General features: G+C 40.8%; 1 protein-coding gene across 1 annotated transcript; it reads left to right on the top strand.

Moving 5' to 3' along the window:
- The first annotated feature begins 324 nt into the window (after window positions 1-324).
- On the top strand, window positions 325-15026 carry thbs2b (thrombospondin 2b). Its single transcript, XM_026915494.3, has 21 exons — window positions 325-661; window positions 940-1011; window positions 1276-1832; window positions 2643-2727; window positions 6134-6345; window positions 6720-6954; window positions 7049-7219; window positions 7318-7494; window positions 8385-8558; window positions 8741-8868; window positions 8951-9103; window positions 9233-9451; window positions 10094-10201; window positions 10326-10485; window positions 10594-10712; window positions 10794-11028; window positions 11890-12117; window positions 12205-12476; window positions 12648-12745; window positions 13028-13167; window positions 13265-15026. Exons 2-21 carry the CDS (start codon window positions 945-947, stop codon window positions 13270-13272), a joined length of 3546 nt encoding a protein of 1181 aa, XP_026771295.1. The 5' UTR covers window positions 325-661; window positions 940-944; the 3' UTR covers window positions 13273-15026.
- The last annotated feature ends 1141 nt before the right edge of the window (window positions 15027-16167 follow it).

The raw sequence follows: 16167 nt of genomic DNA, 5'->3' as shown, positions 1-16167 counted from the left end.
CACATCTACATTTATGATTACAAGTATATACTGTTAACATTGCTGCTAAACCATATGAATGTAGCACTGGCACTAGGATTGGAAGGGTAGCTCTGTTTCAGTGCTGTCTTATCTAACCTGGACCTCCTCTGGGCTAGGGGTAACCTCCAGATGAGAAGTGAAAGCAACCTAAACCCTAAAACCCGGCGCAGTTCTTGGTAAGTCCTTTGGTGAGTAGAAAATGTATTGACCACATAACAGCCCCGATGCCGTCCGTACACTGCACACCCTCTTCTTGCCTTAAGACTCCTCCTTACAACCTCAGATACGCGCTGACGATAAGCCCCGGATTCAGGCGCACTATGAAGGAGGAGTGCGCGAGGCTGGGATCCCAGGTATCGATCAAATTTCAAGCTTTGGAGTACACACTCTGCTCGACTGCATCCCAGCCCACGACCTCAGCCCTTAAACAGGAGAAGTGATTGACGGTTTTCCTCGGAGTGAACACAAAGACCTTGCGCGCCGAGTGCGCTGGATCCGCCTTTTACGCACACGGTGGCTGCATTTCTTTGGCGACTTTACCCCCTGCAGAACTGATTCATGACAAGACCAGGCGTCCATTTCCAACTTTTTTGAGGAATCTGGCGTTTTTTTCCCCGTAAATCCAAGGTCTTTGGTTCAGGTAGGACATATGTGCTCCAGAATTTTTCAATCAATAATACAGTTTATTGTGGGACTAATTACAAGACGGTTTTGCTTTCGTGAACTAGAAGTTTAGCGGTCCAGTACATTTCCTAATCTGTCATGATATTTTTTTCTAAACTGTGAAATCAGATATGCATTGGTGTAACTGTTATTAGTGCATTGGGCATCTAAGTCTATTTTGCTTTGTACTGAAAATCGATGATAACCTAATTTAGAAGTGATTGCACGTTTAACAAGTTCTTATGCGTTGTTTAGGAATTATGATTCTCCGAATATGCCACTTCGGCCTGGTCCTTTTGTTTCTGTGCGCCTCCGCCATCGATCCAGGTAATTTTCAGCTTAATACATACTCTCACTTTCACAGCTTACACGCTTAGAAAATAGAGAACCCTTAACTTCCCTTAGGGGAACCCTTAAAGGTTCTAGAACCTCTCAGGAGTCAGAAAGCATCCAAGTAGAACCCATTTTGGGACCCTCAATTATCCAATCAAACCCTTTTCTAAGAGTGTAGGCACTGATGTTACTATGCAGTACACAGGGATGACCAGGCTACTACATGTCAACTATTCCAACTTTATGTATGCCTTTTAGACGAGCCGGTGGAGGACCTGACCGTGTTTGACTTATTCGAAAGCAGCGGAATCACACAGAAGACCATCGGGGTGAAACTGTTCCGAGGCCCGGACCCCGAGTCCCCGGCGTACCGCTTCATCCGCTTCGACCATCTTCCCTCAGTCAAACCGCACGTTCTAGAGCAGCTCCTGCAGCAAATTCAGAACAACGAGGGCTTCACCATGACCGCGACCCTGCGCCAGGACCGCGCGTCCCGCGGCACTCTGCTCTCCATCGAGGGTCCCGGCGAGCGCCGGCAGTTCGAGGTGCTTTCCGACGGCAGAGCTAATACGCTCGAGCTGGTGTACTGGTGGGCCGACGGCTCGCGCAACGTCATCGCGTTTGAGGATGTGGAGCTGGTGGACTCGCAGTGGAAGAACATCACGTTGCACGTGCACGGCGAGACGGCCACACTGTACGTGGGCTGCAGCCTCATCGACAGCTTCATTCTAGACGAACCTTTCTACGAGCACCTGCGCGCCCCGGGTGGACGGATGTACGTGGCCAGAGGATCCAGCCGCGAGACGCATTTTAGGGTGAGAGCGTTGTGTCATTCACACCGGAAAACACTGGATGTCATCCTAGTCCTCGGGTTCCATTTTGTTTTCAACACACCTGATAATGAGCAATCTTCAGCTTACCTTTTACACGTTTCTGAACCTGGGATAGAGCAAAAAAAAAAAAAAGAATAATAATTAGTGGGCCCTGAGGACACTTTTCAGAGCCAGTCCAGGACACTGAGGCCTATAGCAGTGGCATTTCCAGGATTTTCGACGTGGGGTGGCAAAGTGGTGATACTAAAACACACTAAGTGGTGGCACCACCTAATTATGTACACATTAGCTCCTTGGTGCAAAAATGAATGGCCACTTAAAGACAAAAACTTTGGATTAATATGTGCCATATAGCCCTAATATTTGAGGGATTTGCCTACATCATACAACGATTTAAATCAATATGAGATAGATATGATTCATAAAGTCTGCCTGAATTGCACAGGTGTACCAGAACTCTCAGAGATGTGATTGTAGGTCAAAGTCAGGGAGTTGAATGGGGTGGCAAATTTAATGTCCAAGGTGGCCATTGCCAACCCGTGCCACCCATATGTCACCACCCCTGGCTTATCGATATAATTTACAAAAACAACTCCTAACTAACTAAATACCATGATACTGATTACACACTACACGTAACTCACTCATTACTAATGGTGAAATTACCATAGTCATTACAGGCTAGAAATATGAACTGGCGCTCCTCTATATGCTTTTTTTCCCCCCAATATCCCTAATGGCAGGCTGTAGAATCCTTATATTTTATGCTTGTATTTCTATATTTGTACTCAGGGGCTGCTGCAGAATGTGCAGTTTATTTTCGACATCCCTCTTGAGGACGTGCTAGAGAGCCGAGGGTGTGAGCTGGCAAATACAGGTATAGTGTTTAATGCTTTTGTGCTATATATCTTTTCACACATTCAGACTCTCTTCCAACATAAAGTATGTCCTAAGAAAAACAATGCAGATAAGCAGTGGTTTCTTTTATGTCAAATCAAACTTGAATTTCTGAAGTGCTGACTTGAATGGGTTGACAAGTTAGAGTTTCCAGTTTCAGTCCTGGAGGGCTGCAGCATTCCAGCTCCGACGCATAAATTTCAACTTATCAGATTATCAAGTATTGAATTTAATAAATTGGTTTGGATGCACTTCAGAAAGGAAGATATGAGTGCAGTGTTGTGGAGCTCCAGGAGTAGAAGTGAGGAATATTGCAGTGGTGTTCTGGAAATATTCTGTAACAGTCCACCAAACTTTCCCTTGTGATCATGTGAGTTTTTTAAATCATTGGCTAAAGAAGGAAAGTAAAATATCATGAGTGCGACTGACATTCTTACACTCATCCAGAACAGTCACACCAGCCAGACAAAAGAAACGATTAGTAACAAGATAGCTTGAGTGTATATGTGTGTGACTTTGTCAGTGCCATTTGATTGAAGGCTGGTATGTTTGTATAACTTTAAAATGATTAAAATTCAATAGATCCTATTTTGTAACATACATATTATATATCAGAATATACAGATAATGTGTGATCCATAACTACTCAGTTTTTACACAGAGGTGGATATTGGTGTGGTTCAGTCTTGTAATAGGATATGTCCTGGACCTTAAGGCCATCAGTGAGGTCATGAATTAAGAGAAGCGAAAGAGGGGTCGGACACACACACACACACACACACACACACCCACACACCACATGTTTGTCATACTATCCTTGTGAGGACCCTCCATTAACATAATTATTAATGCAGCTAATCAATGCTATGCTACACCTAAATATAAGTCTAACCTTAACCTTTTGGTTTAAAAAAAAAACCAAAACAGTAGTTTTTGTTTAAAAAAAGCAAGCAGGTTTCCTCTGATAGTCAAAACAGTCTAGAATTTGGTCCTCACCAGGATATAAAAACATGCACATGCACACGCGCACACACACACAAACAGCCGAGTCTAACGGTCATTAGGGATTTGAATGAGTTCGGCAGACATGGGATTGAAGCGTGAAAAAATTTGCTGGCTCAAGAAATTGCAGTCAAGGCCAAGGTGCTTTCTTGATTTAAAAATCTCTGGGGTGTCTGTATGACCAGCAGATATCTCATGTATACTGAGTCTACGTTCATATATTTTATATTTGGGTCATTATCTTAAAAAAGTATTCAGCAAGATGTAATCATGTGTCCTCTGAACTAGTGGCTAATCACTATTCTATTCATCAGCTGATGAGAAATTTCATTTTTAAATTTTACAATGAAAATGACAGCTATAATCAGTACAGCTCAGTCGAGAAGGCTTTGTTTAGTTTTTCCTGAACATATGGGGCAGTGTTTCAATTAGAATAAAGCCACTATGAAAGGGTGCTTGGAAAATTAAATGCTGTCAGATGAAAAAGAAAAAACTTTCTTTAGATGCTGGCTTTCCTCTTTATTTATCTTCAAGGAATCTGGTGTTTTTCAAGATTTATCAGTGTCAGACATCAGGCATTTGGTCAGAAGTCAGAGAGAGAGAGAGAGAGAAGGAGATGGGAGTGAAAAAAAGAAATACACCGATCAGCCATAACATTAAAACCGTGTATGTATGTATGTTGCACTGAGAGGTGGCACGAATAATTGATTATCTTGTTACAATGGCTTCTGTCAAGGGTTGAGATATATTAGGCAGCAAGTGAACAGTCAGTTCTCAAAGTTGATGTGTTGGAAACAGGAAAAATGGGCAAGTGTAAGGATCTGAGCGACTTTGACACAGGCCAAATTGTGATGGCTAGATGACTGGGTCAGAGCATCTCCAAAACCGCAGGTCTTGTGGGGTGTTCCCGGTATGCAGTGGTTAGTACCTACCAAAAGTGGTTCAAGGAACCGGTGAACCGGCGACAGGGTCATGGGCGTGCATGGCTCATTGATGCGCATGAGGAGCTAAGGCTAGCCCGTCTGGTTCGATCCCACAGAAGAGCTACTGTAGCACAAATTGATGAAAAAGTTAATGCTGGCTATGACAGAAATGTGTCAGAACACACAGTGCATCGCGGCTTGCTGCGTATGGGGCTGTGTAGCCACAGACCTGTCAGAGTGCCCATGACCCCTGTCCACCACCAAAAGTGCCTACAATGGGCACGTGAGCATCAGAACTGGACCACGGAGCAATGGAAGAAGGTGGCCTGATCTGAGGAATCACATTTTCTTTTACATCATGTGGACGGCTGGGTGCGTGTGCGTCACTTACCTGGGGAAGAGATGACGTTTTGGTGGCACAAGGGGGACCTACACAATATTAGGCAGGTGGTTTTAATGTTATGGCTGATTGATATATGTTGCATAAATTATATGAGTAGCAAAAGCAATCATCTACAGTACATATACCCGTTAAATGAATTTATGCATGTTGGATTTAATTTATGTATGGTATTTTTTTTACATTATGCACTGCAACTTTGAGGAACATATTTATAGTGTATAGTGTTATAGGCCTACCCCCAAAACCTCTTCAAACTTGCCAGCATTCCCATGGTTTTATAGGCATCATGTCCTTTTTGAAGTCCTCAAAATAACTTCAAATATGCCCCATTCAAAGACTGGCTAACACTATGATAAGTCTGTCTACTGTCTCATAACTTATATTTATGGTTGCACCTGTGTGATGTCACTGCAGCAATGGAATCTAGCCCTAATTTCACTTCTTGGAACAATCTGTATATATTAGAGCCGCTCACATAATGAGGGTTTATTACAAGCAGGTTTAGACGACATGCCGAGGACCCCCTTCCAAGCTTTTTTACACTGTCCCTGTTTCCATGTTCGCATACAGCCAGGCAAATTCTGCCAGGTAGCATGGGAAACATGGCTGATTGCTATCCCATCCACATGGGCAACAGTACTGGAACTGACCCTGGCCTCCCATGGACTTCCATGACTCCAAATTACTTCTCACACTCACACTTCCATCTTTGCTGTTCTACAGGTTGAATTCCCCGCATGCGACTGTTTTGAGAAACTGAACATGCATGTAAAAGAAGCTATAGGACAAAGGAACTGTTCCTTTTGAAGCTAGAATCAGTCCAATACACATTCACATTACATTCTTTCTCCACGATGACCGACAGCATGATGGAACTGAACTGTTACTTTAGATTTAGGTTACTTTTAGGTTCAGGTTTAGATTTAGATTTACTTTTAGGTTCAGATTGAATCTTTTCTGGTGCATTTTGTAGATGCTTACAACGAATGTGTCATTCAAAAGCCTTTAACACTCATTTCTTTAATTAATTGTGCTTTTGTCTTCCTCTCTGTGCACAGAGGAGCTGAACACAGTGAGTGAGAGTGCTGAACTGGTGGATGTTGCCTCCTCCATTTCCACTAACTTGATCAGCCCAAACACAGATCCCCCAACGATGAGCCCCTCTGAGATGATGTGTGAGCGTTCGTGTGAGGAGTTGGCCAACCTCTTCCAAGAGCTCAAGGGCCTTCGCGTTGTTGTTAGCAACCTCATTGATGGCTTGCAGAAAGTGGTGAGTCTCTCAGAAAGTCTTTCTGAGACAGGCATGTCAGGATGCTGGTTTTATGAACAGCCCCAGTAAGAATGTGAACACGTTGGAAAGTCCATTGAGGCATTTTTCACTGTTTCCGTTTGCTTAAACTGGATAATTGGGTCATAATTGGTGTTTACTCACATACCTGTGGAAGGAATTCTTGCATAGTAAATCACAGTGTTTTATCCGCTTTTGTGGATTTGTGGAATTTTATGGTTATTTTATGGCAGTGTGCTGCAATAACCATATGTCTGCATATACTTGGGTACGTGGACCCCTAGTTTAACAAAAAACAGCTCCTTTTGTCTCATCAAGATTATTTGGAGACTCATTTGTTTAGTACTGGATTTCAGACAGAGGAGAATACTGCCATGCGTGAGGCCCTGAATAAGATGCAGGATCCAGTGCAGCAGAGCATTTGCTGGCAGGATGGGCGACTGTTTGAGAATAAGGAGGACTGGATTGTGGACAGTTGTACCAAATGCACATGTCAGGATGGTAAAGTGGTGTGTCGTCAGATTACTTGCCCCCCAGTGTCCTGTGCCAATCCATCCTTCATTGATGGGGAGTGCTGTCCAGTTTGCCTCCGTGAGTGCCTCTCTTTATTCATATACCGCACTCTTTTAAGCTATTACAACCTAAAAAAATTATTGTCTTAATTTGTGTCTATTTTGGGGTCCAGCAATGGACAGTGAGGACGGCTGGTCTCCATGGTCAGAGTGGACCCAGTGTACGGTAACCTGTGGCAGCGGTACGCAACAAAGAGGCAGATCATGTGACGACACCAGCAACACATGCTCTGGCCCCTCAATCCAGACTCGGAGGTGCAGCTTAGGAAAATGTGACCGCAGAGGTATGGAAAACATTTTCTTTGTGCCAGTCAAAATTCTCTGTGGGGCAAGTGGAAAAAGTGGGGCATATGGAGAAAACATTGAGTTCTTCTGTGTTTAGTTCGTCAGGATGGTGGTTGGAGTCTGTGGTCCCCCTGGTCTTCGTGCTCAGTGACATGTGGGGAAGGGTTGATCACTCGCATCCGCCATTGCAACTCCCCTGTTCCTCAGCGAGGAGGCAAAGACTGCAACGGCGAAGGACGAGAGACACAGAGCTGCCAGGCTAAGCCCTGCCCAAGTGAGTTTGAGCGATACACACATATGCTCATTTAAAACCCATCCTTTCCCTGCTGTCCGAAGCTGAGCTGAGAACTAGAGAGCGGGAGAGTGATGTCATTCTTTCCAGGGCTCATATTATCCTTAGAGCTTGGAGGATACACAGCTATAGGGCTGGCAACTCCTACCACAAAAGATTATGGGTAAGACTCCCATGACACGCCCAATAAATGAGATTGTCCAGAGGGAAACAAGAGGCCACTGTGCTCAGCTGGAAGCACGGTAGGGTTTTTATAGCCAGAATAATCAACATTTAAGATCTAGCCAATTGCTCGATGAGTTAAATGAATGTTTCAACAGTTTCAAGGACATGCAGTGTGCTCATTACTCTGCTTACTTTAGCTATTTATTGATAGGATATGTATGAACTCACATATCCTTTACAAATTTCTACTATGATAAATTACCATTTTATAATAACTTTAAAAGAGGTAGACAGACATCTGTATGAAAATCCATACTGTATAATGTATGTGAATATTAATAATCTGATATTGATTTTCATTTCTGCTATTTTGAAGCCGAAACTGAATTAGTGCTTTGCCATCTCTTATTTAATAGGTATAATTATGCATTTCTCCAATTACCCAAAGAGAACAAAGAGAACATAAAAAACAAATAGCAAACAGGGCAAAATGTCTAACCAAATAACAGATGTTGTGTTAAAGTAAATGTGTACCCCAGAAGCCTGAAGCACAGCAAAATCTTTCCATCACACAAACATTATTCTCACCATGCCACAATACTCGTTTCCTGAACCCAGATCTGAGACTAGGGCTGACGTGCGTAGTTAATGTACGTGCGTACTTAATGCAATTCATGTATACATGGTGTATCTGTGTGCTCAAACAGTTGACGGTGGCTGGGGCCCGTGGTCGCCCTGGGCAACCTGCTCAGCAACATGTGGTGGGGGTCTGAAAAGTCGTGAGAGAGAGTGTAATAGCCCTGCTCCACAGCATGGGGGCCGGAAATGTATGGGCGATTCTGTTGACAATGAAGTATGCAACAAAGAGGAGTGCCCCATTAGTAAGCATCCATGAGACTTTTTGCCATTTCTTTTGCCATATTCAAAGTTTTTGAACTTTATCATTCATATTTAATTGTGTAATGTAATTCATACATATTTAATTTTTATTTAATAAAATAAAATAAAATATTTATTTAATTCACGAGAGACAATAGAAATATGTTTCTGACTTTTCTGTTAGATGGTTGTCTTTCAAATCCATGCTTTGGGGGAGTGGAGTGCAGCACTGCCTCTGATGGCTCTTGGGAATGTGGGCCTTGTCCACCAGGCTACCGTGGTAATGGAACCTTCTGTGAAGATGTGAATGAGGTAAGTAATCTGAGAGCAGGTTGATTACAACAAGAATATTATGTACATTTCAAGCTCTTTATCTCCCTGTCGTCTTGTGCAGTGTGATATGGTGTCAGATGTGTGTCATAAAGTGGGTGGATCTCAGCAGTGTGTGAATACAGACCCAGGATTCCACTGTCTGCCTTGCCCTCCACGTTACAAAGGCCCTCAGCCCTACGGCCTTGGAGTGGATGCAGCTAAAACAAACAAACAGGTCAAAGAGCCATCAGCTCACAGAATATATTCATTCCTCCAAAAGAGCTACAAACATTACTGATTCCTATGCTGTAAATTAAGCTATAAATTCTATGTCTTTCTTTGACCTTTACATTTTCTTGAATAGGTGTGTGAACCTTACAACCCATGTAAAGACAATACCCACAGTTGCCATAGGAACGCGGAGTGTATCTTCCTCAGCCACATCACTGAGCCCATGTACAAATGCGAGTGCCGTATTGGTTATGCTGGAGATGGCATTGTGTGTGGAGAGGACTTTGATCTTGACGGTTGGCCCAATCAGGATCTGGTGTGTGGAGCCAATGCTACATACCATTGCAAAAAGGTACAGTATAGCTGACATTTGTTAAATGAGCATGACCTGAAAATTCATGGCACCATGTCCCAGTATATCCCTGACAAATTTAATCACAATTAAGATATTACTCTCATGTGACATGGGGAAAGTGTATTTTATAGATTTAGACAAAAAATGATTGACTTGGCCCTTATTGTCATGCAGCTTGAGAAAACTGAAACATTTGTCTGAAGCAATATACCATTCCTTCAAAGGAAACTACAATGCCAGGATATTGTGCATTTTGCAATAATATATTTCACATGCAGCAAAACCTTTGCGTGTCTTTAATCTGGAGTTTTTAAAAAAGGGGGGAATAAAAGCACAAGAAGAACTCACAAAAGTAATGACTTCATCATTCTTCATGTTTGATGAATAATTGGTGTATTATGTAATAATGCACCCTGGAGAGAAACCAGGACTGCAATCTGCAAGTTGTTATGTTAAAATCAGATTAGGACATAGAACATATGCACACAAAGAACAACAAATAGTAAACAAGGAACTGGCAAAATCAAGCATTACACAGTCGACTGACTTTATGATTTCTCATAAGTTTCATTGTGTAAATAGGGTTAAGCACCAGAACATTTATTTCTGTCAGTGTTATTCATTTAATAATAATTTCAGGACAACTGCCCAACCCTTCCCAACTCTGGTCAAGAAGACTTTGACAATGATGGACAGGGAGATGCCTGTGATAAGGATGATGACAATGATGAAATTGTGGATGAACGAGTGAGTGTTTATCACAGTTTGTCAGTAACAAGCTGACTAACACTAACAAGAAAAATATGCAGAATAAATACAAAATTCTGTGTACTAACCATGTAAAATCTGAAATTTACTATTTTACTTTCAGGACAACTGTCCACTGATGTACAACCCTCGGCAGTATGACTACGATAAGGATGCTATAGGGGATCGGTGTGATAACTGCCCCTATGAGCCCAACCCTGCTCAGACTGACACAGACAACAATGGTGAAGGAGACGCCTGTGCTATCGACATTGATGGAGATGGTACGAGACATGACCTGTCTCTAATATGTTACTGACATGTCCGCTTACCATTACATTAAAAAAACAGGTGGTGGTGACTAACGTTCCTTTACTTTTCTTGATTTACAGAGATTCTGAATGAGAAAGACAACTGTCCCTTTGTTTACAATACTGACCAGAAGGACACAGATTTGGATGGTGTTGGGGACCAGTGTGATAACTGCCCACTGATCCACAACCCACAGCAGGTAAGGACATTTAAAATTACTATGAATTATTTCTGGGAAATACATCGGAGAGAACCTCATTTCTAATGCCCTGTTTTGTAGACGGATGCAGATAATGATTTGATTGGAGACCAGTGTGATAATAACCAGGACATAGATGAGGATGGCCATCAGAATAACCTGGATAACTGTCCCTATATTGCCAATGCTAACCAAGCAGACCATGACAATGATGGTAAAGGAGATGCCTGTGACCATGACGATGACAATGATGGAATTCCTGATGATCGGGACAACTGCAGGCTCGTGGCTAATCAAGATCAGTTGGATGCAAACGGTGAGGGCAGGATAACTCTCACTTTGACCATGTGGCAGCCACTCTCTGCTCTTGAGGCAGCACTATCTCTAAGCTACTTTGTAAAATACTCAGTGATAACACAGCAGGTCAAGGGTTCAAACCTACCTCGGGGCAAATTCCTCCTCCACTAAGATGGGATTAGACTTGAAATGAAGCTAGAATGCTAATACCCAACGGCCAGAGTCATTAGTCCATATTTGCTTATACCGATTAAAATAAATGAATTTAGTTTCAGGGTTATATATGACAGGAATGCGCCTAGTGCCGTGGCCTACAGAAAGTGAGAGCTGTGAGTGAGGATTTGAGAGCGGTAGGGGTCGCCTGGGGCAACAGTGATTTGTGATATGTTGAAACGAAGGCTCGCACATACTCTGCAGATCATCAGGGAACTCTGAGACATGAGACACATTTCTTCTGGAATGTTCCTCTGGGCTTCCCACATGTGTTTATTTCAGTATATGAGCCTCCCTTCATTTGTGTGGGGTCCAAGCCTTTATTATTGTGGTACTTTTCATGATTCCTATGAAGGTAATCCAAGGCGCTGTCTCATAAAAAATGAGAAAATCAAAAGAGCATGATATGAGAAGCAATATGAAATACATAAATTTTAACTGGCAAAAACATGCCGAAGATCTGTATCTAAAGGTTTAATTTCTGCCTTCAGGTAGCATCAAATTTAAATTCAGGGTAGTTATGATGGAACGGTAATTGTACATTTGAAGTTTCTAGGTCAATATGTTTTCAATTTTTTTACTAAAACCCTACCATTTATATTTTTATATTTGTTGTACAGACAGTGTCTTTTATTGCTAGTTCATAATTTGTGAGTGTATTTTGCAGGAGATGGCCGTGGTGATGCCTGTAAAGATGACTTTGACAACGACAGCATTCCTGACCTCTTCGACGCTTGCCCAGAGAACAATGCCATCAGTGTTACGGACTTCAGGAAGTTTCAGATGGTGCATCTGGATCCCAAGGGAACTCTTCAGATCGACCCCCACTGGGTGGTGCGAAACCAGGGCAAAGAACTGGTTCAGACTGCTAACTCTGACCCTGGCATTGCAGTCGGTAAGCAAACAGCATGATGCAGCCAACATGCATTCACTCTTCTACATTTTCACTCAGCAGTTATAGCATATCTCCTTGCAATGACAGGCTATGATGAGTTCAGTTCCGTGGATTTCAGCGGAACCTTCTATGTGAACACGGATCGGGATGACGACTACGCAGGTTTTGTGTTCGGCTATCAGTCCAGTCGACGCTTCTATGTGGTCATGTGGAAACAGATAACGCAGACCTACTGGGAGGACAAGCCATCGAAGGCCTTCGGTATCTCTGGAGTATCACTCAAAGTTGTCAACTCCACCACTGGCACGGGAGAGTACCTGCGCAATGCGCTCTGGCACACAGGCAACACTAAAAACCAGGTGGGCTTATACTCTGTATATAGATGTTATAAAGTTATAAAGATGATGATCTGAATCATGTTTGTTAAACACAACCCAGTGCAGAGTTGTTAATATTCATGGCTCACCTATGACTGACAACTCTATTAACGGAATTGAGAAACATGCTTGTTTTGTCTGTGTAATGCTCAGGTACGAACACTTTGGCATGATCCAAAGAACATTGGTTGGAAAGACTACACTGCTTACCGCTGGCATCTTATCCACAGACCCAAGACTGGATTCATTAGGTATAGACTCACTGCTGGGTCACATACTGTTCTTGAGCGGTTGTAAAAGTTAATGTCCATAAATCTTATTTATAGAAGAATCTGCTTAAAATATTCTTTTAATTAACATTGAAATTATTGGGTAAAGTCTAGATCTATAATCAGGAAGAATTTAAATGCAGAAACCATTCTCCCTTACTTTTATAATTATATACCTTGATGTATAAAATGATGCAACATTCAGTCTATAAATTGGGTAAAATGGGAAGTGTGATTTATTTTCGGTCTCTTATTTGCCTTTAGGGTTGTAGTGTATGAAGGCAAGCAGATCATGGCAGACTCCGGGCCTATCTATGACAAGACATTTGCTGGTGGTAGACTAGGGTTGTTTGTCTTCTCTCAAGAGCTTGTCTTTTTCTCTGACCTCAAATATGAATGCAGAGGTGAGACGCTATGCTTTATTAGAATGCACAGTTTATTTGTATTTTTAGTGCAATGTTTAATTACTTTATTAATGTGGCTTTTTTTTTTTTTTTACAGACAACTGATTTTGATACTCTACACCTCCTGCCACTGACTGAAATCGAAACTCAGAACAAGAGTTTCAGACCAGTCTTCTGAGAACATCTGCAGTGTTTTTCACTTCATTAGAATGCACAGATTTATGAACTCCAGGGGCCTTCGACAGTGAAACTGACTCCATTTTGGACATCCAAGATAAGGGGTTAAAGTTACTACATACCAGTATATTTCTTTAAATGCCTCTCTCAGCTTTGTTGCACAAATACCCTTCATGATACCAAATTAAGTCCTGTCTTCTTGAATATAAACCTAAGGGTTTGAATATTAGCAATTTTTTTATGTAGCCATGTAGTCATTTTAAATGTGTTCTATTAGTCATTTTAAAGAGTAGTTTTGCAATGGTTACAAGTGTTGAATTGAGATGTATGATATTCAGAATAATACTGTTTCTGTGGTAACTTATTTTTCTGTTGTGCAAGTTTATGAATTAACAAGTTGTTTTTGCTTTTGCCAAAAATTGTAAATACTTATTTATTAGTTTTCACAGACATTTAAATTTCACAGTTGAAATGTAAAAATCTTATATACATCTACCTTATACATCTGCCTGATTTTGATACTCTACACCTCCTGCCACTGACTGAAATTCAAAATTCCCTACTAGACATGAAGGTATCAGAGTTATAGTTCTTAATAGTAGTGAACCATTAGACATGTTTTGTGTTAGTTACAATGCTTTAGTTAAACAGTCGTTAAATTCAGCATTTTTATGGCCAGGTAATTCATTTTATGGCCAAGTAAATGTGTTGGGAGAGAAGTATTTTCAGTGGTTTGCTGTCGAAGAAGTTAGATGTGTTTATTTAAAAGAATGATGTCTGGCAAGAGCAAAAGAAGATGTATAATGTGTTTGTACTTGAAGCTAAAGTGACTATATAGTCACTCTCAGATGGTGACAGATTAAAGGAAAAACCAACACAAAGTGTCTTTGTATAAAGTGTGTTTCCTTTAATTTGTTACCAATCTGTACAGTATATGTGGTTGGAGGTGGTATTACTACTACAGTGTTCCAGTGATAATGTGCCATCATGATTCCACACAAATTAGTGTTACACTACTTTGGCGTAGTTTAAAAGTTGAAATGGCCAAATGAATTTCAAGTAGCACATATCACACTTTTCCATCAGCATCATGAATCCATTTATAATAAAGGAAACTGAAATGTAGCCTGATAAATGGCCTTTAGCTGACCATGTAGAGTCAGTTCCCTCTAATCTTTTTTGTACAAAACACTTGTAGACATCACAGATTGTACTTAAAAAAAAAATTAGCCACTAGATGTAAAAAAGCCAGTGGAAAGCTAGATGTAAAAAAGCCAGTAGGCTAAACCAAGTTCATACTCAAATGTCAACAATATCCATCACATAGCATCAGTTTCTAATTGTTTTTTTTTTTTTTTTTTTTTTTTTTTTTTTTTTTTTAGTAATGTGAGTCATAGTGAAGTACTATGTTCTTTTTAAAATGAACGTCATTACACTCATTTAAAAAAGAACTTAATGACTGATCCATTGTCAATGGGTCTTTCCTTTAACTTTGCTGCATGTGTACCTACAATGCCTTAACAAGTTTCATATTTTGTATCACATTCCAATTCCTCTACATTGTAGAGCTAAATGTTGCCTTTTTATGGATATTAAAACAGTTTTTTTTGCAAACTTGACATGTTTGTAATAAATACATTATAAAAAGGGTTAATAAAAATAGATTCACTGTGTTCTTCACCTACATTCACTCCATTGTAAATATGAAAAATGCAAAGGGCGCCAAACACTGACATTAGTGACTCAAGTTAACATTATTACACACGGCTCCATGTAAGCTAAATGATGCTTATAGTAATTAAGGCAATATAATAACACTCACAGAACAAAATTGCACAAAACTAAGTACTGATTGCATACAGATAACACTGTGTGAAATGGCTAACTTTAAAGTCCTGTTTTTGGGCTCTCTTGTGATTTATGCACTAATGACAGTTAGGACATACCAGAAAGAGTTTTCAAGACAGGTTATATACTATGTTAATATCACTTTGATGATCTTCTGAGGTGAAGGCATCGGCTTTGTGATAAAAATGGCTCTAATGAAATCCGTCTGTGAATTTTTGGCTCTACTAAATTCCACAGCTGTAAATCAATCCCAGCAATTGACTATATGGAAATAGCACAGTATAATGTGAAGGCTAACAAGGGTATCCAACTCTGGATGCTCTTTTCTGTTATTAAGTCATGTCTTAGAATCAGTTAGGAGATTTAAATGGATACAGTTTTGATTATGATGGATTATGCAGTGGGTGAATATGAAATCCATCAAAAATATATATATATTCTCTGAAGGAACATCCCCTTTTCACAACTTTCAGATGTGAACTTTGAGGCTGATATGGTAGCTTTTTGTTTGTCTGTGTATCCAGCTGGCCCAACTATATAGATAAAGGTCTCATTCAAGGGATGTGTTAAATGTTAAATTCAAGTGTCCTGTCATGTATCAACAACCAAATGAAGTTTATTTCTCTTTTTCTCCTACTCCCTCCCTCTTGCACATGCACACATTTCTTTAAGTAGTTATTTATCTTGAGCAGCATGTGACGCTGTCCCAGCAGTTGTAAAGTCCCAGAAATTAATCAGGCCAAGAATTGTCATTAGGAATTGAGGATAATAAGAGCATAATAAATTCTATGACTCTTCAAACCTTGTCCTAACACCCAACAATCATGAGCTCTTCTCAGCAGCTGACTGAGTATCTGAAAATGAAGCTAATTGATGCCAACAAAGCAGGGGAAGGCTCTAAAAATATTCCAGCTTGCAATTTCCACTGTCCAAAATGTCATTAAGAATGCAAGATGGCCCAAGAATATTTCAGAA

This window comes from Pangasianodon hypophthalmus, chromosome 12 (genome assembly GCF_027358585.1).
Source record: "Pangasianodon hypophthalmus isolate fPanHyp1 chromosome 12, fPanHyp1.pri, whole genome shotgun sequence".
NCBI classification, from domain to species: Eukaryota; Metazoa; Chordata; class Actinopteri; order Siluriformes; family Pangasiidae; genus Pangasianodon; species Pangasianodon hypophthalmus.
This window is presented reverse-complemented; position numbering and strand designations above follow the sequence as displayed.

Excerpts from the sequence above, each read along its gene's own strand:
- thbs2b (XM_026915494.3), top strand. The coding sequence starts at position 945 with ATGATTCTCCGAATATGCCACTTCGGCCTGGTCCTTTTGTTTCTGTGC. Across the intron at positions 9,104-9,232 it reads CAGCTAAAACAAACAAACAG|GTGTGTGAACCTTACAACCC; the intron begins GTCAAAGAGCCA and ends TTTCTTGAATAG. Across the intron at positions 10,202-10,325 it reads ATGAAATTGTGGATGAACGA|GACAACTGTCCACTGATGTA; the intron begins GTGAGTGTTTAT and ends TTTTACTTTCAG.